The 25,561-nt window shown below is 42.0% G+C and overlaps 1 protein-coding gene across 1 annotated transcript in view; it reads left to right on the top strand.

The window, feature by feature from the left end:
- The first annotated feature begins 1,031 nt into the window (after positions 1-1,031).
- DCLK3 (doublecortin like kinase 3) overlaps positions 1,032-25,561 on the top strand; it is a 32,215-nt gene continuing 7,685 nt past the window's right edge. The window contains exons 1-2 of the mRNA XM_030205489.1: positions 1,032-2,918; positions 15,200-15,332. Of these exons, the coding sequence (XP_030061349.1) occupies positions 1,107-2,918; positions 15,200-15,332 (1,945 nt within the window). The 5' untranslated portion in view covers positions 1,032-1,106. The remainder of the gene's footprint in view (positions 2,919-15,199; positions 15,333-25,561) is intronic.

Raw genomic sequence — 25,561 nt, 5'->3', positions numbered from 1 at the left:
GTTTCTGTGAAGATCATCTAGTAGGCATACAAGGACCGTTTCTATTCCATAACCAAGTCTGAATCCAGATTGACATGGATCTAGCCAGTTTCTGTCTTCTAGCCAATCTCTGAGTTGATCACAGACTGTTCTATAAGTTTCCCTAAACATGGGATGTTGGATACTGTACGGTAATTTTCAAGTTTATCCTGATCAAGTTTGTTCTTCTACAGCAAAGGACACACCACTGCCCTTTTTAATTCTGTTGGTAGTTGCCCATTAGAAAGAGAGGAGTTCATGATTTTTATGGCGCCTTCTGTGAGACCCCTGCTTGCCTGCTGCACTATCTTTGATGGGCAGGGGTCAAGAGAGCAGGTAGTTGGTTGAAGGTTTCTTAGGATTTTGTCAAGGCTCTCCTCTGTTATTGGGTTAAAAGAGTCCCATATGTCTGTGTCAGGAGGGAGTGAGTTTGTGCACTCTAGGTTAGCTGATTGGAGATTGGGTGGGACTGCCTGTAAATCTTGGTGGAGACTTTTAATTTTGTTGGCAATGTATGCAGCAAAGTCATTGCAATTCAGTTGTGACTGGGCAGGCTGGTTCTGTTGTAGGGGTTCAGTAGGCTGTTTACTATGCTGAACAGGTGCTTGGTTGAATTGGCAGCCTGTTTGATGCATTGAGAGAAATATTGTTTTTTGGTCACTACATTAAAAGAGTTTATTCATTGTCATGTTCAAATGGTACTAACCTGACACTTTACAGTAGAACATCTGATAAACAAATAGCAGAGATTCACACATTCTTCTTTCCCTCCCTCCAAAATAAATGCACACACACGCACACACAATGGGCCCTGTTTACAAAGGCGCGCTAGCGTTTTTAGTGCGCGCTAACCATATAGATGCCCATAACATTTCTATGGACATCTACTTTGTAAACAGGGCCCAGTGTTTTGATTGTGAATGAGCTTTACTGTGAGTAGAAGAAACAAGATAATTGGAGAGGAAAACAAATAACTAAAATTGTGTTGTTTTTTTTAAATTCCAGGTCAAGGCCTCCTATTTGGCCATCACTACCACAGTATTAACTCAAGAGCAGTGAACAGAAGGTGCCAAGTAACGTGTCCACCTATGAGCCGTGTACATTTTGGAAAGTCATTGTTGGGGTCTAACAGTTACTGTTCACCATATTTGAGTTCCCATAACGGATTCCACACCATTCACTCCGAAAACAGCCCTGTGAAGCCCAGGATTGTGACAGTGGTGAAACCAGGAGGTCATACACTTAGGAAGATAACCTTACTCCTCAACAGGCGCTCTGTACAGACATTTGAACAGTTGATTGCCGACATATCAGAAGCACTAGGCTTCCCACGCTGGAAAAATGATCGCGTCAGAAAATTATACAGCCTCAAGGGCAAAGAGATAAGAGGCATCTCTGATTTCTTCAGAGGAGATGATGCTTTTATTGCTATGGGCAGAGACCAGCTGACTATGAAAAACATTGAAATGGTCATTGAAGAACTTTATCCTGATAGCCTCTATGAGGATAATGCAGATCAGCAAAAGTGGGAACAGCCCATAAAACTTAAGTGTAGACTGTATGATAGTGGCTTAAATGTAGACAGTGACTTTGATGAAACAGAAATTACCAAGGACTGCAGTGATACCCTGTATACCAAACCAGCAGCCAAATGCGAAGGAAAAATGCAAAGCCATGCCAAACAGGAGAAAAAGGTGAGGGCCAGAGTACGTGACCAGGATATGTCAGACATGCAGCTGGGGAAACCATCTGGAAAAGACAGAAAGGGAAAGAGTAATTTTCGTAAAGAGGACTTTTTAGAAAAGAAATTGCTAGAAGAGAGCTTGAATGAAGTAGTGAGCTGTGAACAATGCAAAAAAGAGAGGCAACTCAGACATAAACTTCAAATGGAAAGGCAGGCAGATGTTTCATTTAAGAGCAGAGACACCAGTATGGGAAAGTGTCAAAGGTATAATTTAGAAAGTAAGATAAAAATGAGAAAGTTTAGAAAATCTCAAGAGAGCCTTTTAGAAGGAGAGGATGCCGGAGGGCAAGGTGAAGACGATCCAACTAGCTGGAAGCACATGAATAGGGATTTTGCTGAAGATCTGAAACATCCAGAAGGAATTGTAGGAAAGGGGGAAAGGAAAGATTTACAAAGTCATAATGTGCCGGACAAAGAATTGAGAAAGAGGAAGAAAGACAGTGTGGTACCTCAGCAGGCTTCCAGTGAAAGGAAGCATAGGCCTAGAGTAGAAAAAGATGATAGCTGCAGAGTCAGACAGACTTATAGGATAGCAGGTTGCCATGGAGATGGAGAGAAAGAAAGAAAATTGTGGGAAGAAGGCATAGGGGAGCTGAAGTTGGTTAAAAAGGCAAATCATGAAGGAGAACAAGACACAGACCAAGAGGGTGATCAGGAAAGCGCACAGAAAGTAGACAGCTCTGCAATCACTAGAGAAGTCAACAGGCAACAGGGACTGGATGTTTCGAGGCAAAAGCACATTCAATGTAGAGAGGATGTGGAGAGCTATTATGAAATTGGCAGAACCATTGGGGACGGAAACTTTGCTGTTGTAAAGGAGTGCAGGGTGCACAGTGGAGATCAGTGGTATGCAATGAAAATCATTGACAAGTCCAAGCTGAAAGGTAAAGAAGATATGGTTGAAAATGAGATCTCGATAATCAAGTCTCTTTCACATCCCAACATAGTGCAATTGCTGGATGATTATGAGACTGAAACTGAGATCTACCTCATCTTGGAATATGTGAAGGGTGGGGACCTTTTTGATGCAATTATAGAAAGTGTTAAATTCACAGAACACAATGCCGCCCTTATGGTAACTGATCTGTGTGAGGCTTTGGTTTACATCCACCACAAAAACATCGTGCACAGGGATCTCAAACCAGAAAATCTGTTGGTAAGTAGCATATTGTGATTTGTAAAGTTTTGAAATGCTTCTACAGTTTCCCCTATTGTTCATTGTGCTCAGGGAGCAATATCAACATTTTCTGCATTGATGTAAACTCTGCAGGTACTTTGACCATGGGGGTTTGCTTCAATAAGCAGAGCAAACATCTGCACCAGCTGTTGCTGTGATTGTTGCCCTGGGAAAAGTTATGCATGGAGGTCACACCTTTCCCTGAGCTCGTTTTCTTCCTCTGAGATCCTGTATATAAAAAAAAGTGTGTGTGTTGTTCACAGCCTCTGCTCGCTGCATTGATGAGCAGTTTGGATACTTCTACGTCTGACAGGTTAGGTAATAATTGGAGGAGCCCTTATTTCTGCAAATGAATTGCTAGCAGGGGCTTTCCTTACTTTCTTTCCCATTTGAGGACACTTGTATAACAGAGGAGTTGATGCAGAAAGCTACTGCAAATGAATGCGTGTGGTTAGCAAGAGGTTTATGAACAAGTATACCATTGTTCAATGCAAAAAAAAAAGGCTTTGTGCTGAAGCAAAACCTCACATTAGGCACCAGCACATAGTCTATGTAAATGGATAGTAAATTAGCTATTGGCTATTCCACCCCATGCAAAGAAGTCAGGGAAGAGGAAGGGAGGGGTGCTACTAAACACCAGGGCTTTTTTAAAGTTTGGGAGCAGGGAGGGAGGTCGGTCATGAGGGAGTTGGGTTGGGGGGGGGGGTCTGCTAGATACCAGGGATTTTTTTTTTTATTGTTGGTATTAGTTTGGGGGAGAGGGAATGATGTAGAAGCTATACCAGTTTTGGTTTGAAATGTGCTTGTCTGATGTGTGCTTTCATGTTGTTTAGGATACCCCTTGTCGGGCCACACAAAAGATAAACAGATATAGGCTAGTATGTTCAGTAGCCCATTTAAACAGACATGTTCACTAAATATCTGGTTAAAGTTATCTGTATATCTGGATGTCAGGCCACTGAACATTGGCTCCATAGATTGTTGTATTTAATCCCTAAGAGGGTTTTTTTTTGGGGGGGGGGAGGGGTTTAGCAACTATAAAAAAATTCCCAGAGGTATATTAATTGTACTATAGGTTGAGCAGACACATTTTGAACTTTGTGCTCCCAGGTTCAGAAATTGGAGCAGGGACTACATTCGCTAGAGAGAAGGCAATTCATTTGTGTGGCCCGACAAGTTTAACAGATTATGCTAATATTAGGTGCTATTCAGGTAAAATAAAAGGACACCTCGAAGTACCAGCTAGACCAGAAGGCTAATTTTAGATACAGCATAGAAATCGGAATTGATATGTCCAGGTTGGGATGTATACAGTTCTGCTAGAATTTTAGTAAAAATATATGTTGGAGAGTGTATTAGGAAACACTCTATGAACTTATAAGAGGTAGAGTCTCATATAACTGCAGTATTCTCGATGGAGAAGGGTAGTTAGTGGGGTTCCCCAGGGGTCTGTGCTGGGACCGTTGCTTTTTAACATATTTATAAATGACCTAGAGATGGGAACTAGTGAGGTAATTAAATTTGCTGATGACACAAAGTTATTCAAAGTAGTTAAATTGAGGGAGGATTGTGGAAAAATTAGAAGAGGACCTTACGAGACTGGGAGACTGGGCGTCTAAATGGCAGATGACATTTAATATGAGCAAGTGCAAAGGGATGCATGTGGGAAAGATGAACCCAAATTACAGCTACGTCATGCAAGGTTCCACGTTAGGAGTCACGGACCAAGAAAGGGATGCAGGTGTTGTCGTTGATTGATACGTTGAAACCTTCTGCTCAGTGTGCTGTGGCAGCTAATAAAGCATATAGAATGTTAGATATTATTAGGAAAGGAATGGAAAACAAAAATGAGGACGTTATAATTCCTTTGTATCGCTCCATGGTGCAACCGCACCTTGAATATTGTGTTCAATTCTGGTCGCCGCATCTCAAAAAAGATATAGTGGAATTAGAAAAGGTGCAGAGAAGGGTGATGAAAATGATAAAGGGGATGGGACGACTTCCCTATGAGGAAAGGCTAAAGCGGCTGGGGCTCTTCAGCTTGGAGAAAAGACGGCTGAGGGGAGATATGATAGAGGTCTATAAAATAATGAGTGAAGTAGAACAGGTAGATGTGAAGCGTCTGTTTATGCTTTCCAAAAATACTAGGACTAGGGGACATGTGATGAAGCTACAAAGTAGTAAATTTAAAAGGAATCGGAGAAAATTTTTCTTTACTGAACGTGTATTTCAACTCTGGAATTCATTGCCAGAAAACGTGGTAAAGGTGGTTAAGTTAGGAGAGTTTAAAAAAGGTTTGGATGGCTTCCTAAAAGAAAAGTCCATAGACTATTATTAAATTGGACTTGGGGAAAATATTTCTGGGATAAGGAGCATAAAATGTTTTGTACTTTTGGGGGGATCTACCAGGAATTTGTGACCTGGATTGGCCACTGTTGAAAAAAGTATGCTGGACTTGATGGACCTTTGGTCTGTCCCTGTATGGCAATACTTATGTACTTATGACTGATAAATAAATTGAGTGCCCTCAGTATGGGACCTAGAGTAACAGATTGGGTTGAAAATTGGTTGAATATAGTAAGATAGTAAATGACGGCCGATAAAGACCTGTGTGGTCCATCCAGTCTGCCCAACAAGATAAACTCATTTTATATGATACTTTATATGTATACCCGAGTTTGATTTGTCCTTGTCATTCTCAGGGCACAGACCGTAGAAGTCTGCCCAGCACTGTTCATGTACTAAAAATTCTGAAGCTAATGTCGAAGCCTCTTAAAACTTACACTCTAGCCCATCTATATCTATTCAGTCATGATCAGGGGACAGACTGTAGAAGTCTGCCCAGCACTGGTTTTACTTCCCAATTACCGGTGTTGCCACTTCTAAACAGGATTCCTTTGTGTTTATCCCAAGCACATTTGAATTCCATTACTGTTTTCATCTCCACCACCTCCCGCAGGAGGGCATTCCTTGTATCCACCACCCTTTCCGTGAAAAAATACTTCCTGACATTACTCCTGAGTCTGCCCCCCTTCAACCTCAATTCGTGACCTCTAGTTTTACTTCCTTTCTGTCTCCAGAAAAGGTTTGTTTGCGGATTAATACCTTTCAAATATTTGAATGTCTGTATCATGTCACCCCTGTTTCTCCTTTCCTCCAAGGTACAAGTTCAGGTCGGCAAGTCTCTCCTCACACGGTTTGCAATGAAAATCCCATACCATTTTTGTAGCTTTTCTTAACAATGGGGGATTAAGGAGGAGGATACAGTAACGTCCAGTAAAGAGCCGGTTAAATGAGCATGTTATAAAAACCTATACAGGGATTAAGGAGGGATAGCGTCCTTAATCCCTCCTGATACGAGCACTTTAATAAAACCTGTATAGGGATAAAAGAAGATAGCTCCCTTATCCCTCCTGTAAAGGGCTGTCTGAAATGAGTACTTTATAAAAACCTGTATAGGGATTAAGGAGGATAGCTCCCATAATGCCCCCCCCCCCCCCCCTGTAAAGGGCTATCCGAAACGAGCACTTTAGAAAAATCAGCAAAGGGATTAAGGAGGATAGCTCCCTTCATCCCTCCTGAAATGAGCACTTTATAAAAGCCTATATAAGGATTAAGGAGGACATCTCCCAACTCCCATAATCCCTCCTGTAAAGGGCTGGCTGAAACAAGCACTTTATAAAAACCTTTACAGGAATTAAGGAGGATAGCTCCCTTAATCATTCCTGTACATGGCTTGCTGAAATGAGCACTAAAAACCTATACATGCTTTAGAGCAGGTATAAATCCTGACCTGTGATTTTTTTCCCCAATAAAAACATGTGTTCTCATTCTGAAACAGGGAATTTGCATGCAGATTTTAGTCCTGTCCAAGCCTTGCCCAACTTGTCCCCTTGAAATATTTAGATACTGTGGATTTGCACGTGTAAATACTTACTTTCTGAAATGGGGTATTACATGTGTATACGATACACATATGTACATGCTGGTATGTGCAAATTGTGAATACGCCTTATAAAATAACCACTATAAATAGATAAATTGTATCCAGACAATAAGTTGCTGGGAAAAAAACCAATGTATGTATTGGGAGTGCCTGAGAGTGTCTTTTTTATTTATTTGTTACATTTGTATCCCACCTCTTTGCAGGCTCAAAGTGGCTTACAATACATCATGAGTAGTGGAAGAATGTTAGTAAAATAAACATTTTACTAATAAAAATCTAAATAAATTTAGTATTACATGATCTTGGTAGCATGATGATAAAAGCAAAGTAATAGTATACAAGCAGATGTTAAGAAACAGTTCTGAAGTTAGATAGGTGAGTTGTGCATATTCACATGGGTTGATCTTTTTGGTATGCTCTATCAAAGAGATGGGTCTTCAGTAATATGCGGAAGTTCGTTCTTTCATAGATCTGGTGGGGGCTAGAGATAAGAAAAAAAGATTTGTCTAGGTAACTCCCAAAATTACCATGACAAATCTTTTGAATATTAGTCTCTTTGTGGATCTCAATTAATAGGAACAATATTTTCATTTTAAATTGCAGCACTGCGGAGTGTTTCCCTCTTTTGTTTTGAGCTCTTGAAGTAATTGGCCTGTCCATCTGGCAGCCAGTGATGTCACAATCCTGCTAGCAATATCAACCCCCTCATTTTATAACTTGGCACCTACATTTAGACACCAAGTGCACACATAAGTTATGCACAAAACTGTGACAGTCACACATGTAAGTGCTAGGTGGGCACTAAGCGGTATTCTGTAGCTTTAGCATGCAACTAGCTTAGCAGGTAAGTACAAGGGGTGGGGGGGGGGGGGGTGAACAGGGGGAGGTACATGGACAGAGCATGGATATGCCTAAAATTTATGCATCTAATTTTCAGAATATTGTCAGTTATGCAGTGACGTGCCATATTTAAGCACACACATTCACACCTGCTGTTGACATGGCATAAGTGAGCGTGCCCGAAAAGAGGCACGCTTCTGCCGACTTATGCTAGTATTTTATAAAAACACTTACACACTCATAAATCAGGTGCTTAATTTCTAGTGCCCACTTGTAGAATTGTCCCATAAGTGAACAGGAAATGTTCTGCTCTTTTGGGCTTCTAGCTCAGCCACAATTGGGACTGACATTCAGGACCATAACCCCCTTCATTCAGAAATACCTAGCGATTTTCCTCCCTATTTTATATCCCCTCTCAGTTCACATGACCTCGTTATCATGATGATTTTTTTGTCAGGTGACCATGCACAAGGGCTGTGTGTGGAACTCTGTAATTATTAAATCCAACCACTGGGCATCACCGTTATGTGGTGATTATGAATCTCAAAGACCTGAGCTGGGAATTGAACTGAGCTACCTGGGCATTGCAGTTTGTAGTACTACCATTGACTGCATAGGAAATGATTTGTTATCTACATACAGTCTTCTAAATGAAGTGTTAGAAGGTAATTGTTAGTCTTTGAAGGACTGTAAGCAAAGCTGTTCTTTCCTGAGCTAGTAGCATTATATTTATATTTAGCGCCATCTTGTGTCCATATATAAAATTGTAGACTTAATTTAAGAATAATGTATAAAGTGGGTGCAAGTTCAACAGAAGGTTGAAATCATTTTAAATTTTGCATGCAAAGGTGAATAATAGACATTTCAGAAGTACTGGGCGTGCACAAGGAGAAATCATACAGAATCTCATAAGCACATTGAGTGGAGTAATTATCAAGCTGTGTTAGGGCATTAACCTGCATTATTTGCCCCTTTATTAATTAATTAATAAATTCTTATTTCTTAACCACCTTTAGTAGAGAGATGTGGTAGCCATGTTAGGCCACTTCTAAAAGCAGTCAATAGAAATAGAATAAAATAAAGCATAGAAAAGAAAATAAGATGAAACCTTTTTTATTGGACTAACTTAATACATTTTTTGATTAGCTTTTGAAGGTAGCCCTGATCTGACGAAGAAGGGCTACCTTCGAAAGCTAATCAAAAAATGTATTAAGTTAGTACAATAAAAAGGTATCATCTTATTTTCTTTTCTATGTTTTCTTTTATTCTTTCTATTGACTGCTTAACCACCTTTATAAAGAGATTCACCCAAAACGGTTAATGCGTGTTAAAGGGCTCTAACACTGGTTGTGGTGCCCTAATGCAGCATTAATTAGGTCATCCTGTGTTACATAGTAATGAGATACATAATATGCAAATACATGAAAAGCATCTCATTAAATACAATAACATGACTTGGAGTGAAAACTGGGGTTATTTTACCGCCTGAGAACATCTGGCTGCCAAGCCACAGCCTGATGCTTCTGGGCCACATCTTAAATAGGCTGGCACCCTTCAGCAATAGCAGTGGGAAAGCGCACCCCCAAGGCAAAGAGGTCTCTCCAATCAAGACCTCCGCCCCATTCTGCCACTCCAACCAAATGTTTTGTACTTTTTTGGGATCTTGCCAGGAATTTGTGACCTGGATTAGCCACTGTTGGAAACAGGATGCTGGGCTTGATGGACCTTTGGTCTGTCCTAGTATGGCAATAGTTATGTACTTATGTATGTACTTATGTACTTAAACAGTACATACCAGTCTCTATGACAGCTTCAGATGTTGTGGCCAATCCTATTAGAGTCCTGTTAGCATCTGAAACGTGACACACTTGCCAGGAATTATGGGAATTCACTTAGAGACATGATATAAGAATGAAAATAAAGGTTAAAAAAAGGATAGGGAAATGACTGGGGGGGGGGGGGGGAGTCCTGGTTGGGAATTGTCCTGGGGGAAATTGGTGGGTGGGAACTGTTCTGGTGGCTACTCACCGGATACCAATTGAAATATGGCTGAGATCCCACGACAACCCAGTGATCAGAGAAATATGCCCAGCAGATTATAAAATCGCAAATCTCACCCAGACCACGAAGAGAGGGAGCGGCATCGACATTCTCTACAAATCATTCTTTAAACTCAAACTTACTGGGAGTGAGGTACTGCACCGAGAAAGGGAGGAAGGGTAATGGTTATTGTTATGGGTAGGGGATGGCCCTAGAGTAGTGGCTTCCCTTGCAGTTGATGGGTGTATTGTTACAGTTGAAGCGGTTTTGGGTGGAACACCAGTTTAATAGCCACATGGGAGGATACTGTCATTCAGGCAATTTATTGGACTTTAACATTTGTTGATGTTCAAGGTGGAGGGTTGGGGAGGGTTTTAAAATCTGGTAAAAGTTAGTTGGTGTCTTTTTTTTGTTCCTTTAATGACAATTTTTAAGGTAATTCTTGCTTCATCCCTTTGTCTTCATCTATGAATATTAAGCTAGTGGGGGAGGAGGGGGGTTGGGTTAGGCTTGGACTTGTTTTTGTATTCACAGTGAAGGCGGGGAGGGGGTTAGCAGGAAGGGGGGGGGGAATGGAAGTTGGACTTGTTTTCCAAAAGTTATGCATATTGAGAATGTATTACATTTGTTTGTATTTGGATTACTTTAATAAAAAAGATTGAACATAAACTCAAACTTACTTCGGAACTTATAACCCCATTACTGGAAATCATGGCTTGCAAACTCAATGACCACACAATACAGAGAAACATTAGCTTTACGCTATTCTACCACCCACCTGGTAAGTGGGCAGATGCACAGGATGCTTTTATGGATTTTGTTTCAAACACCTGTATTCACAATGATAATGTGATTCTATTAGGACACACAAACCTACATTTAGACTGCAAGAGCAATAGAGAAACTCAGAACCTAATGGACTTCCTAACCATGTGGAACTTCCAACAGTTGACAACAAAGGGCACAAGCTAGACATGCTGACCTACAGACTCGAAAACAACCAACAGATGAGAATCAGGGATGTTCTATGGTCACCAACCCCATGGTCGGATCACAGCAAGCTAAAACTCATCCTTTTCCAAGTTTCAAGTATCTTTGGGTCACTTCCCCAAGTTCTAACATCCTGCAGTTCTTAGTCTCATCATACCTTTTGCTTAATTACATGCTGGGTATCACTCAGCAGCCATTCATGACATTTCCACACAGTATAGAGTGTTCTGTGATGCTATGAAGAGCAGCTCAAAAATATTGTCATTGGTGAGATCCATATATGGTGGGAGGATCTGGTTAAATTCAAATTATTGGTGTTTTCCTTTGATATAACTGCTCCATGCAAACTGGGTGACTCTTTAGACTAAGGCTGCATTGTGGTAATCTCTAGTTGTGCTAATATTCTATTAAAAAAATTGGTCCCTATATTCCTTCATAGAATAGGCCCATACCTAAGACAAGGGAGCCAAGTAGCACCTCTCATAAGGTCACCAGACATACCTAGTTTTAGACCTATGTTCTCTACTCCTTCCTACCTAGCTACCTTCTGTCTGCTATTTTGGTAATGGAGGTAGAGGTACTGTATTGAAATTTGGAATGGGCACGGTATTGCCCCCACCCACCTCCACCTCTCCCATGTGGTCTAGCCTCAGCCCATCTTGCCATTGCCCCTGGGGTCTGCCCTCCCCTCACACCTGCCTTCACATCTCCGTGGTATTTGTTCCAGTGTCAGCATAAAAAAGAACAAAATGATGTGGAGCCTCTACTCAAACACACTGCAAGTCTCTGCCAGGCCTGCCCCCCCACAAGGTAAAGAGTGTGTGTCGGAGGGGCTAGACCCAGCAGAGACTCCCAGTGCACATGAGTGGAGGTTCCACATCACACCCCTATTCTTTTTAGGAGTGGAGGAGTAGCCTAGTGGTTAGTGCAGCAGACGTTGATTCTGGGGAATTGGGTTCAATTCCCACTTCATCTCCTTGTGACTCTGGGCAAGTCACTTAACCCTTCATTGGCCCAGGTACAAAGAAGTACCTGTATATACTATGTAAACCACCTTGAATGTAGTTGCAAAAATCACAGAAAGGTGGTATATAAAGTCCCATTTCTCTTTCACTTATACTGATGGAAGGAGCCACAGAGGGGGAGGGAGAGAATTTAAAGATGCTGGACTGGGAGGGGGAAGACGAGAGCTGCAGGTGTTGGACTGGCTCATAGGGGATAGAGAGAGAGGTAAAGATGGCTAAACTACTATTAGGCTCATTTTCAAAGCACTTAGCCTCCTAAAGTTCCATAGAAACCTATGGAACTTAGCCTCCCAAAGTGCTTTGAAAATATGCCTCATGCATGTGAACCACATTGGTTGTACCACAGAAAAGTGGGATATTAAATGCATTACCCTAACTTACCTTATGGTTTATTGTTCTTGATACACCGCCTCTTCTTTGAGAAGGTAGAAGAGAGATGCAGATGGCTTAAAGGTGGGAGAAAGAGAGAGGTGTGGAGTTACTGGATCATAAGGGGACAGGAAAAAGGAAAGAGAGGTGGAGATGCTGGAGCAGAAGGGGAGAGAAGAGAGAGGGGTAGAGATGTTGCACTGGAAGGGAGATTGGAGAGAGGGGTGGAGATGCTAAACTGGAAGGGGGAAGGGAGAGGGGTAGAGGTGCTGGACTGGAAGGGAGAAAGGAGAGAAGAAGGGGTAGAGATGTTGAATTGGTGGGGGGAAGGGAGAGGAGAAAAGGTTGGGTATGTTGGACTGGAAGGGAGATTGGAGAGAAGGATGGAGATGTTAGACTGGAAGGGGGAAAAGAGAGGAGAGAGGCATAGAGGTGCTGACTGGAAGTGGGAAAGAAGAGAAGAGGGGTAGAGGTGTTGGACTGGAGGAGGAAGGGAGAGGAGAGAGGGGTGGAGATGCTGGACTAGAAGGGGTAAGGATAAGAAGAGAGGGACTGAAATGCTGGGCCATTGAAATGCTGGGCCACAGGGGAATGGGGTCAGGGGAGGGGGGAGAGGACAGATTGAGAGTGTATCAGGAGGGAGAGAATGTGAAAAGGAGTAAGAGTACCCATAAGAAGAATAGCAAAAATGTGCGAATAAAATGCTTGATTGAAGAGGATGAAAAGTGAAAGAGAGAACTCATGAGGTGAGAGAGAGAAAAGGAATGGACGATCAGAAAGGTAAGAAAAGAGGAGAAAAAGAAAGTATTCAAATATCCTCTGGTGAAAGAAAGAGACAAAGAAGGAAGAGACAGAGCTGAAAATGAAGAGAAAAAGATGGAAGACACCAGAGAGAAAAACAAAAACAACAGATGAGTCTTGGCAGCATTTTTTCTTATTTGAAAGAATCGACTACGTTGCTTTAATGCTTATTATTATTATTATTATTATTTATTGCATTTGTATCCCACATTATCCCACCTCTTTGCAGGCTCAATGTGGCTTACAATTCATCGTGGATATTGGAAATAGAAAATATACATTTGGTTTATAGAGAGTTTAGGTTACATGGTGGTGAAGTACATGGTTGTATGACAACAAAAGACGTCATAAGACGTTCCTATCTAAATTAAAGATTGTGCAGTTACACGTGTTGATCTTTGTGATATATCTTTTCGAAGAGATAAGTTTTCAGTAGTTTGCGGAAATTGGCCAGTTCATGGACCGTTTTCAGGTTGCGTGGTAGTGCGTTCCATAGCTGCGTACCCATATAGGAAAAGGTAGACGCATGCAACAATTTATATTTCAGACCTTTACAATTGGGAGGATGAAGATTGAGGAATGTGCGAGGTAGTTCTATTAGGTCTGACATGTAGGCTGGGGCGTCTCCATGGATGATGATGTGGACTAGGGTACAAAGTTTGAACGTGATGCGTTCTTTAAGTGGGAGCCAGTGTAGTTTTTCTCGTAGTGGTGTCGCACATTCATATTTTGATTTACCGAATATTAATCTGGCTGCTGTGTTCTGGGCTGTCTGGAGATTTTTAAGTATTTGCTCTTTGCAACCAGCGTATAGTGAATTACAGTAGTCCAGATGACTGAGTACTAGTGATTGTACCAGATTGCGGAAGACGGACCTTGGAAAAAATGGTTTAATTCTTTTTAGTTTCCACATTGAGTGAAACATCTTCTTGGTTATGTTTGTAGCATGATTCTCAAGTGTTAGGTGTCGATCAATGGTGACTCCAAGAATTTTTAGGATGTCTGAAACTGGTAGGTTTAGATTAGGTGTGTTGGTGGTGGTGAATTTATTCTTATTGTATTGCGAAGTGAGTACAAGGCATTGGGTTTTTTCTGCGTTAAGTTGTGTGTTGGCATTGCCCACTGAGATTATTGAAAGTACAGAGGATAATCCCAGACGCAGGTGTTCCATTGAAATATTGCCTGTGTCGGGTCTCTCATTAAAGTTTGGATGCCAACCCACTTCTGGAGGCTCATCTGAAGCTGTCATAAAAGCTGGTATATACTATTTCTTTCATATCTTTGGGGGTAGGAGGGGGGGTCAATGACCACCAGGGGAATAATCATCTGGTCATTTAGGCCAACCTTTTGTGACTTAGTTGTGATTGAAATAGGTCTAGCCCAAAATGGCTAACTTTTAGCCTGGGATGTTTTTGCCTTGTTCCATTTTGGCAGAAAAAAATTCCACGTTTTCGGAACGACCAAATCCCGCCCCCAACACGTCCCCTTGTGATTTGGATGTACTGCAGATGAACTGCCTAGAAAATGTCTTAGAAATGGGTTTTGAAAATAGTGGTTTGGACATTTTGAACATAAAAAGTCTATCTGCCGCTTTTTGGATGTTTTTCTGTTTAGAAAATGAGCCCCATAGTCATTAGTAAACGGGATTAATTGACAATAATGGGGCTTGTGTTAAATAACATGCATTACATACATCAACACATTAATGCACATTAGAAGATCTAGTCCAAGATGTGTAGCATACTATCTTTTGGCTTTTTCTATACAGCGGTCAGGGAAGGGAGAAGGGGTGGGGATAAAATGCCTTTTTTCTTATTCTGGTTGAATATAAAATCAAAACTATATGTAGGAGACAAATATACTATAAAATATTTATTTGTGACATTTATATCCCACATTATCCCAAACAAGTTTGAGTTCAATGTGGCTTACAGTAAACAGTATAGGATACATAACAAAGAATAATGCATAAGAAAGTCATTTGTTGTAAGAATCCAATTTTACAGTACAGTATCATAAACATACTGGGATAGCTATGGATGTTTAACATTTAGAAAATCTATTATGAATGAGAAATTATACATGAAGCAAAGAGAAAGTTAATGGTAAATAGAGTAATGACCATTTCAGGTAATAATGAATTGTTATTAATGTTATTAATTAAAGACAATACGTATTGAATGATTGCAAGACATTGTCACACCTTCCTGCATGTAACACATTCTAAGTAAACTTTGTTATTTGCACAGGTTCAACATAATATGGACAAATCTACCACCCTGAAACTGGCAGACTTTGGCCTTGCTCTGTATGTGACGGAACCCATATTTACAGTGTGTGGAACACCAACTTATGTCGCCCCTGAAATACTCTCCGAAAGGGGTAAACAATACTGAGACACTTTTCAAATGATTTGCTCCTGCGACAAAACATGAACAGCACTGCATATGAGGAAGTAGAGGGTTGCAATGTGTATGAAGTCAATGATAGGATACTTACAAGCAAATTAACCATGTAGCACATAAAAGCTTTCAAATTTCTGCTCACTGACTGCTTCCAGTGGGAATAGGAATACCCCAATAACTTCTGCTTAAAAAAAAAATAAACAGACAGTATTTTACTTTACTTAATCTCTCACCTACCTTTGCAATGTAAGCTCAAGATGAAGAAAGACAAACAATACATACAATAATAGCATCCATAAAAGTAAATAATCTAAAATCATAAAACATGAAAACATAAAAGCAAGACTCGATCACCTAACAGTAGTACTCAAATCTTCAAAACCTTAAAACACAAGTAATCATAAGAACCATTAAAATTATTCAGAATAAACAATAAAGCTCAATGAAATAGCCAAATTTTAAATAAGCAGTCAAAATCTGTTGTTACATGAAGCTCTCACAGTAGCTGGTTGTCACAGCTAGGAGGAAGCTAGACCACTACATACATTTTTTGGGGGGGTGTGCCCTGGACAGCTGCTCTATTTGTGCAATCCTCTGGCACTGAATACAAAACTGTACAAATTCTTGATTGTGCATTCCTACTAGCCCATTGATATGCTAAAGCTGTGTTATACTTTATATGGCATCCCATCAAAAAAAGTTAATAAAACATGGCAGAGCTAGAATAGTTTGTTCTATGTTTGGTTAAGCCTTAGTTTTTCTCTTTCTTTCTGCAATGTATAACTGTCAGTTTAACATGTAACAAACAGCATTGTGTGGACCTTGGAGCTTTAAAATAGGAGGTTATTCCTTTCAATATCGGGTCCTTATTTTATTTTATTTAGCAAAATGATGAAAAGCAACATCAGAAGGCAAAAAGCATTTCCATAAATAAAACAGTGGTTTACCCATTGAAATATTCTTTTTTTTTTCCAATTGAGAAGCAGCATATAATCAGGTCATGAGTGGGTTACATCACTGCACAACACTGGGAAAACAGTTTTCCCAGAGCTTAGAATTAGTGGAAAATACCAAGTATGTGCAGCCCTTCCCACATGCAAAGCACCCCTCTCAGTTCTGTTTTTTCTACTCCACCCAATGGTCATGATATCAAAACTCTCCTGTTTTTGAAGAAATTTATTTCTTGTCTGTCTTCTGATGTTGCTTTTCATCATTTTGCTAAAAAAAAAAAAAAAGGCCCAATATTAAAAGGATTACCTATTGAGAGTTATGCTCCTAAATTGGTCTCTTTGAAATTTTAGTAGGGCTAAGTGTTTAACTTTTTTCAGGGAATTTCACTAAACTCCTAAATTTAGGGGCATGAAAAGTAGGTAGGAACAGGGGTGGAATTAGGGCTGGAATTTTCAGCAGTAGGTTCATACTGTAAATTAGGCTCAAATTTAGGCTGATTAATGGCAGACCAAAATTTATACTTATAATTTTAAGCTTTTAAGTTAAGATAAATTTTCAGCTGGAAACTCAGGCTCCTAAGCAGCTTTATTACTAAACTGTGGTAGGTTTTGTAGTTACTGCACATTTAATGTAAAAAAGTAGCAAGCAGTAAATGCAGAGCCTTTGCGGTAAATGCATGGGATGTGTTCAGCATCTGCCCTGCATTTACCACACAGGGAAGACACTGCACCACCGGACACCATGTTACATGCAGTGCTTGATAGTGCAGGAATACCAACGCTATCAGGCACCACATGTAACGCATTTCAGGCCCAGACCGAAAATAATAATGAAGGTGCTGAACACCATCCAGTCCCCTTTCCCAATTCTCCACCCAAGTCGGTCCCCCAACTCAACCCTGAGCCCCACAATGCACTGGGCATGGCCTGTTTACCATATAAGGAAGAAATTCCCTTATATTTATTTTTATTTTGTATCCCACATTTTCCCACACATTTGCAGGCCCAATGTGGCTTACATAATACTGTGAAGGCATTCGCCAAGTCTGGTATGGGAGTAGTACAAAATGTTATAGTGGGATATGGAAGATAAGATTCAGTCAAGTTGGGTTTCAGGTAAAAGGGTGTCAATGTTCAATACAATCTTTGATAGTGAAGTGTTGCAGGGTTGAGTCATCTAAGCTGGGTCATTCGGATATGCCTTTCCGAATAGGTGAGTCTTTAATAATTTTCTGAATTTTAGGTGATCATAAGTTGTTTTCACCACTTGTGGCAGTGCGTTCCACAGGCGTGTGCTTATGTAACAGAAGTTGGACGCATGGGTTGTCTTGTATTTTAGTCCTTTGCAATTAGGGTAGTGGAGATTCAGATAAGACCGTGATGAACTATTACTATTTCTGATTGGGAGATTGATTAGGTCAATCATGTAACCTGGGGCTGGACCGTAGATAATCTTATGGACTAAGGTGCAGATTTTGAAACATATACGTTCCTTGTGGACTTATATAGTAAGCAGACCCCATCCAGTGCATCCCGACATGCACTGCGCAGGGTAGGACACCACCATTTGGAAACGACGGGGTTGGAGGTAGGAGCAAATGGGTATTGCTCCTGCCTTGTTCCTGGTATGAGGTCGGGATGGGGGGGCTTCATGTCGCATGGTGGGCAGGCTTACCAGACCACCAGAGAGGTTTTTTGTCCTGATCTATTTTTCAATTTAGATTTCATTATTGGTGTCTTCTATTTGTGTTTCTGTCTGTGGTGATCATTGTCACTGTCAGCCATCATCATCTTTTATTATTTTTGTTATCGTTTGTTTCATCCTGAAATTGTTGTACATATGCTTATTTAACAGCTGTAGCATATTTTGACTGTAGATGGTAAGGAAGAAGTTCTTTGGTTTGAAGGAAGCTGTTGATGACCATGAATTTGGTGAAGCTGATATTGAAGAAACCGCCGTTCCATGGCGTCCCACAGATCAAGCCAGAGACTTGTGGGTTGTGCCCTCTACCAGCAGGTGGAGATAGAGAGAACCTCCGAAGTTTTCTATATGTGTACCTGTGCAGCCAACTGAACCTCAGTATTCTCTCTATAGCAGGTGGAGGAACATCTCTGTGCAGCTCTGGTTTGATCTGGCTACTGGTGTCCTTTGGGCCTAGTTTAGCACAGACAGGGGTTGAGTGGCTGTTTGCAGCTTGTGGTGTACACCTGGTGGTGCCAGGTCCCTCCCGGTCTCCCCCTACCTTTCCTCCGTCCGGGGCTGTTGGCCTGATCGGGTGTTTCCTTTCTCTCCTGACTTTAAAAAAAAAAAAAGGTAAGAGACTTTGTTTTTGTTTAATCATACGAAGGAACTAGATGTTCTGCCGAGTCAGTTTTGGGACAGGTGTTTGTGGAGCATGTCAGTGCCTTCTGAGGTGGCTAAGCGCTGCTCCCGGTGTGGGGGCCGGAGAGCAGCATTGGGGGAGTGTGAGTACTGCCGCTGTCAGCCTGCAGCGGGTGTTCAGCATGACGGGGGTTCCCCTCAGGCGTACGGTGAGTCGGAAGTGCAGGGGTTAGTTTTGTCGGTTTCCTTGGGGCAGTTTGTGCAGTGCACGTTGGCGGGCGCCATTTTTTCCTCTCAGGTGCTCCGCATGTGGCGGTTGATAGACAAGAGGCGCAGCGCGCTTCTGTGGCACAGGCTTCGATGGAGGGAAGCGATGTATATGGAGCAGGGGAGTCCCTTGCAGTTCCTTTTTCCCCGGATTTTGTTTTATTAATGCACAATGCCTTTCTTTTGAAGAAGTCAGGAGCTTCTCTTCAGGCAGCCCCGTCTCTTCCTCAGCAAACTTCGGTTGCTGCAGCCTCTCAGTCTTTCCTGCCAAAACATCCTCGGGTGGAGATTTTGGATCCCAAGCAGCTATCTGACACAGATGGCCCGGTTTTGTCTCCGGGCTGTTCCTCAGAATCTTTGGATTTGGCAGATGAGGTCACCCTGCCCTCTGAGGAAGGGGATGATCCAACGGCTGCCCGCCTTTTTTCACAGGGAAGAGCTTCCCTCCCTGATTGTTAGAGCTTTTGAGGTTTTGGCCATTTCCCCCCTGAATCATCAGGGGAAACAGGTCCGGTGCCCTCTATTATGTCTGGCACCAAATGTCCACCTCGTTCCTTTCGTGTGCATGAGGCCATGAAGATCCTTATTTTGGCACAGTGGGTTATGCTGGACAGTGGGTTTAACGTTGCTTAGAGCTATGTCGCGTCTTTTCGCGCTACCTGCTCCTGACTTAGACTTGCTGATGGTCCCTATGGTGGATTCCTTAATCACAGCGGTCACTAAGAAAACCACTCTCCCTGAGGAGGGGGCCACGGCGCTCAAGGACCCTCAGGATCGTAAGTTGGAGACTTGCTTGAATCTGTCCTTTGAAGTAGCGGCCCTTTCCCTGCAGGCTTCAGTTTGTGGCTTCTATGCGGTGTGGACATGCTTATCGTGGGTACAGAAAGCCTCCTCTCCGGAAGATCTTGTGGCTGTTTTGCTGGCCTTGGAGTCCGATTTAGCCTTCCATGCGGATCTTCTTTATGATCTTTTGAGGGCTTCGGAGGAGGAGGTTTCCCTAGCGGTCGCTGGCTGTGGTTGCGGCATTAGTCTTCAGACGTGGCCTCTAAGTTACGTTTAGCAAGTCTTCCTTTTAGGGGAAAGCTTTTGTTTGGGACAGACTTAGAACAGATTGTGAAGGACCTCAGTGACTCTAAGGGCCAGCCCCTCCCGGAGGACAGGTCTAAGTTTGTACGACCGGCGGGACCTAGACCTAAGTTTAGGGATACACGGCGTTACCGTCCAGGTCGCAGGGCCTCTTTTCAGAGAGCAAGGTCTTCTCAGAGGCCTCAGTCCTTTCGAGGTGTTTATTTATTTATTTATTTCTTCCCAACCCAGAGGAATACTCCACGCACTCCAGTAGTTACCCAGATACGTATCCACAGGCTATATCCTCATCGTCCTGAGTTATCAGTGCAGACCAGGTTCTTTCACTATGGGTAATCCATAGGTGTACATCAGTAGACACATCAATAGTAGCAAGGGGAGAGCGCAGCATTACATCTTTAACTAATGAAAGCAAAGCAGAGGTTTCAGCATCAGAAAAGGCAATGGGGTCATGCTTAGAGTTTTGTTTTCCCTGCAGTTTCTGGTAGAAGGGTTGGGTACGTTCAGAGTAAGAAGGGATCCACAAGCGACAAAAATTTAGCATGCCTAACACGGCTCTAAGTTCAGTGACAGTAGAGGGCATTTGAAGGGCAGAGACATGGTTCAAAGTGTCAGGACCGAAGTTTCTCACTTGGGAACCCAGATCGTGACCATGGAAAGTGACTTGAGTTTGTGCAACTTTCAGTTTTTTCTTATTGACCTTGTACCCTTTTGCGGATAAAAAGCCCAAAAAGTCACATGTGACCTGTATGCAGGTATCAAAGTCATGATAAGTAATTAACATGTCATCCACATACTGTAGTAGATGGGTCTGAGGTGGTAGGGCATATCTGTTTTTAAATTCATGAATATGCCCTGCCAAGGTCTGGGAGAAAATTGTAGATGTTGCCTCTGCTTCCATGTGTTTTAACTTGCAAAAGGAGCAGTGTTGAGAACTTTCCAAAGTGATATGAATCTCATCTGAGACTTCCAGTCCTAAAGCATAATCTAAATAAATAAATAAATAAATAAATAAATAAAATAATTATCCTCAACACACTTGCACATGACTAAGTTTAAAGCAACTACTTCATGGACATAGTAACATAGTAGATGACGGCAGAAAAAGACCTGCACGGTCCATCCAGTCTGCCCAACAAGATAAACTCATGTGTATACCTTACCTTGATTTGTACCTGTCTTTTTCAGGGCACAGACCGTATAAGTCTGCCCAGCACTATCCCCTCCTCCCAACCACCAGCCCCGCCTCCCACCACCGGCTCTGGCACAGACCATATAAGTCTGCCCAGCACTATTCCCCGCCTCCCAACCACCAGTCCTGCCTCCCACCACCAGATCTGGCACAGACCGTATAAGTCTGCCCACCACTATCTTCGCCTCCCAACCACCAACCCCTCTTCCCCCCACCGGCTCCTCTAAAGAGCAGGAGAAATGGCAGTACTTCAGCGCACTGCCTCTAAGCACAATACAACTCTGTATTGTTATCTAAAATCCCAGTTTTTAACCTGGATTCACTGTGGACTGCTATTTCATATATGGAGCAGTCTTTTGTATTTAAGATGGGTTTTTATTTATTCATTCCAAACTTTCTGTACCACTTTGACAAGCAGGGCATAGTAGATTACATACTAATACAAAGGGAGAAAAGGAACTACAAAAATGATAGGAAAGAATACATGTCAAGAGAATTAAGCCAGAGTTCTCATTTGCGCTTCAAAGGCAGTGCTGTCAAACTGAGTATGCAGAGTAGGCTTGCTTGAAAAGCCAAACCTTTAATAATGTTTTAAATTTCTTCAATGAAAGTTCACTTCTCAAATAAAAAGGCAGGGAGTTCCACAGAACAGAGCCAAAAAGAAAAAAGCACTATGGCGAGTGCTTTCCATTTGGGCTTTGCGTAGACCTGGAATGACCATACAGTGGTCATTTAAAGATCTCGGTAATTGAACTGGGGAATACAGAATAGTCAGGGTAGACAGATACGATGGTGTACCTTGGCGAAAGGCCCAGAAGGCAAGCAAGAAAACCTTGAATCTAACATGAAACTTGACTGGCAACCAATGATAGTGTTTCAAAGAGGGGAGACATGGTCCATTCTACGTAGGTGACATGAAGGGGCATTTTCGATATATCTAAATCTGAATTTGGACGTTTTACAGAAAATGTCCAAATTCTGAACAGGAAAAAAGGCCATTTTCAACAAAAAAAAAGTCTATCATTTTCTTTTGAAAATACTGTTTTGAAAAACGTTTTGTGATTTGGACGTTTTGCTTACAGTCCATTTTCAAACAAAAAAATGTCCAAATGCAAAACGCACAAAATCAAGCCATTAGGATACAGACCATAAGAAACGTTTCAGTCACAGGAAAGCATTCATAGAGGATAACAAAGTTCAAACTGCTATAGAATCAGTCAGTTCTATTACATCTGAAAAATTATTTTGTAGGAAGACTAATATTTCAAAATATCAAAACATTCAGAAAAATGAGAGACTAGTGCTTGTTCTGACTGTGGTGCTAGTGTCCATCAGAAGGGAAATCTAGTAATGAACCATAGAATCCATTCAGAAGTTAAAACAGTTGCTTGTAGAAAGTGTGGTAAAAGCGTCATTGAGGACAGCCTCACAGTCCACCAGAGAATCCGTGTTGCAGTGAAACAATATACATGCCCTGAGTGAAATCCCAGGAAAGCAATAGGGCACCCTAGGGGGCACTGCAGTGGACTTCGTAAAATGCTTCCAGGTACATATCTCACCATTGCTCCCTTACCTTGTCTGCTAAGCCCCCCAAATCCCACTACCCCTAACTGTACACCACTACCCTAGCCCTTACGGGTGAAGGAGGCACCTATATGTGGGTACAGTGGGTTTCTGGTGAGTTTTGGAGGGTCCATAGTTTCCTCCACAAGTGTAACAGGTAGGGGGAGGTAAGAGCCTGGGTCCACCTGTCTGCAGTGCACTGCACCCACCACTAGACTACTCCAGGGACCTGCATGCTATTCTGATGGACTTGAGTATAACATCTTAGGTTGGGAAAGAGGCTGGCAAGTAATGTTTTTCATTACATGTTTGGAGGGTGGGAGGGGGTTAGTGATCACTGGGGGAATAAGGGGAGGTCATTCCTGATTCCCTCCAGTGGTCATCTGGTTAGTTAGGGCACCTTTTTGTGCCTTATACATTATAAAAACAGGTCTAGCTCAAAACGTCCAAGTTTTAGTCCTGAACGATTTTGTTTTGTTCCATTATGGTTGAAAAATGTCTAAGTCTTAGGAACGCCCAAGTTCTGCCCTGAACACACCGCTGGCACTCTCCCTTGAGATTTGGACACACTTCTGGCAGACTTCAGAGAACAACGTCTAAAAATAGGTTTCGAAAATGACGTCCAAATGCAGACATGCCAATTTTTGGACATTTTTCTCTTTTGAAAATGAGCCCAATAGTAGATGGATAGTCATATTCTGGAGAGTCTGAAGCCTTTTAAACAAGGCTTATGAGATAAACAAGGCTTATGAGATTCCGGTATAAATGACATTTCAGTAGTCTAATCTAGTCATAAACAATGCTAAGATCAGTGAGTGAAAGGCATCTGAGGTGAAAAAGGGTCTCATGGTTCGAAACTGCCTGAAAAGAAAAAAGCTATACCTATACTATGACGAGATCTGTGGCTCGAACATAAGACGAGAATCAAAAAGAACACCTTAACACCAAGTAATGAAAGCATTTCGGTAGGAGGTGTTAAATGACCTCTTAACCAGTAGCAAGAAATTCTAGTGAAAATATTAAATAGAGGAGGTGAGAGGATCGAGCCCTGTGGGACTCCACAGAGTAATGACCTTACTAAAGATGTATGTTGATTAAAAGTGAACTGAAAAGCACGATCTGAAAGAAAAGATCTAAACCAGGCTAGAACAGTATGGGAACTGCCTAATGGCTGTAAGAGAGATAGCAATAATGCATGATCTACTGAGTCAAACACTTCTGATAAATCAAGGGACACAGCTAAGGTTATGTAGTATTGGTCGAGAGAGGAATGTACTTCACTAAGGACTGATGCTTAATCGGTCTTGCAGCTTCAGGCCAGAATTGAAGCTCAAGAACACAGTTTTAAAGGTATTAAACTTTGAGGGGATCAGATGGCTCAGAGGATTTACAGCTTGCAGACTTGTGACTCTGCTTTGGTTAAAGATATGTTGATTATACACCAGAAGCTGGAAATGTTGGAGAACCATTCTAGGAGGTTAAAGCTGAGGTTTTTTAATTTTCCTAAATCTAGGTTGATTTTGCCTGGGGAAATGCTCAAGAGCTACTAAAGAAAGATCTTGAAAATACTGGATGAATCTGTGCAACCATCAGCAAGAGTCAGATAGTTCAGATCAAAATGAAAGAGCTGCTGATGAGGCAGTGGAGGCTCATGAGGTGTCTGAGGATAGTTTGAATTTGACACAACTTTTGGAAGTATTTCAAGAGAAGGTTATTTCCAGGGAAACAGTGCAGGTAACTTATGCTCTTGAACCAGACACAATTTGGATTATGAAAATGTATAGAGATGTGAGTTTTTTTGGTCAGTAGTCTTCAATATTTTCTGATATGATACTGTTTATTTTTGGCTAATGAACAGGAGGTTGCCTCTTTAAGGTCAACCTTCAGTTTGAAACTTCCTTGTGATTTTCAAGTTCTCTATCAATGTAGTAGATATTCCTTTCTGGACCCTACTTACTTGCATAACTTTACAAAAACTGGACAAGACCAAAAGAAGTGGCATCCACTGGATCAGAATGACCATCAGGCTTATTTTCGAAACAGAAGGGTGCCCATCTTCCGACACAAATCGGGAGATGGGCGTCCTTCTCTCAGGGTTGCCCAAATTGGCATAATCGAAAGCCGATTTTGGGCGTCCTCAACTGTTTCCCGTTGTGGGGACGACCAAATTTACGGGGCATGTCAGCACAGTAGTGAAGGCGGGACTGGGGCATGATTAAGAGATGGGCGTCCTCGGCCGATAATGGAAAAAAGAAGGGTGTCCCTGATGAGCACTTGGCCGATTTTACTTGGTCCATTTTTTCTTGCAACCAAGCTGTGAAAAGGTGCCTGAACTGACCAGATGACCACCAGGGATGACCTCCCCTTACTACCCCAGTGGTCACCAACCCCCTCCCCCTTCACCCCTTAGGGCTGTGGTAGTGGTGTACAGTTGTGGGGAGTGGGTTTTGGGGGGGGGCTCAGCACCCAAGGTAAGGGAGCTATGCACCTGGGAACAATTTGTGAAGTCCACTGCAGTGCCCTCTAGGGTGCCCGGTTGGTGTCCTGGCATGTCAGGGAGACCAGTGCACTACGAATTCTGGCTCTTCCCACAACCAAAGGGCTTGGATTTGGTCATTTTTGAGATGGGCGTCCTTGGTTTGCATTATGGCTGAAAACCGGAGACGACCATCTCTAAGGTCCACCTAAATGTTGAGATTTGGGCGTCCCTGACCATATTATCAAAACGAAAGATGGACACCCATCTTGTTTCGATAATACGGGTTTCCCCGCCTCTTTGCGGGACCGTCCTGCAAGGACGCCGTCATGAAAACTTGGGTGCCCCG

Source organism: Microcaecilia unicolor, chromosome 1 (genome assembly GCF_901765095.1).
Source record: "Microcaecilia unicolor chromosome 1, aMicUni1.1, whole genome shotgun sequence".
Classification (NCBI taxonomy): Eukaryota; Metazoa; Chordata; class Amphibia; order Gymnophiona; family Siphonopidae; genus Microcaecilia; species Microcaecilia unicolor.
Note: the sequence above shows the minus strand (reverse complement) of the source record. Positions and strands in the feature narration are given on the sequence as shown.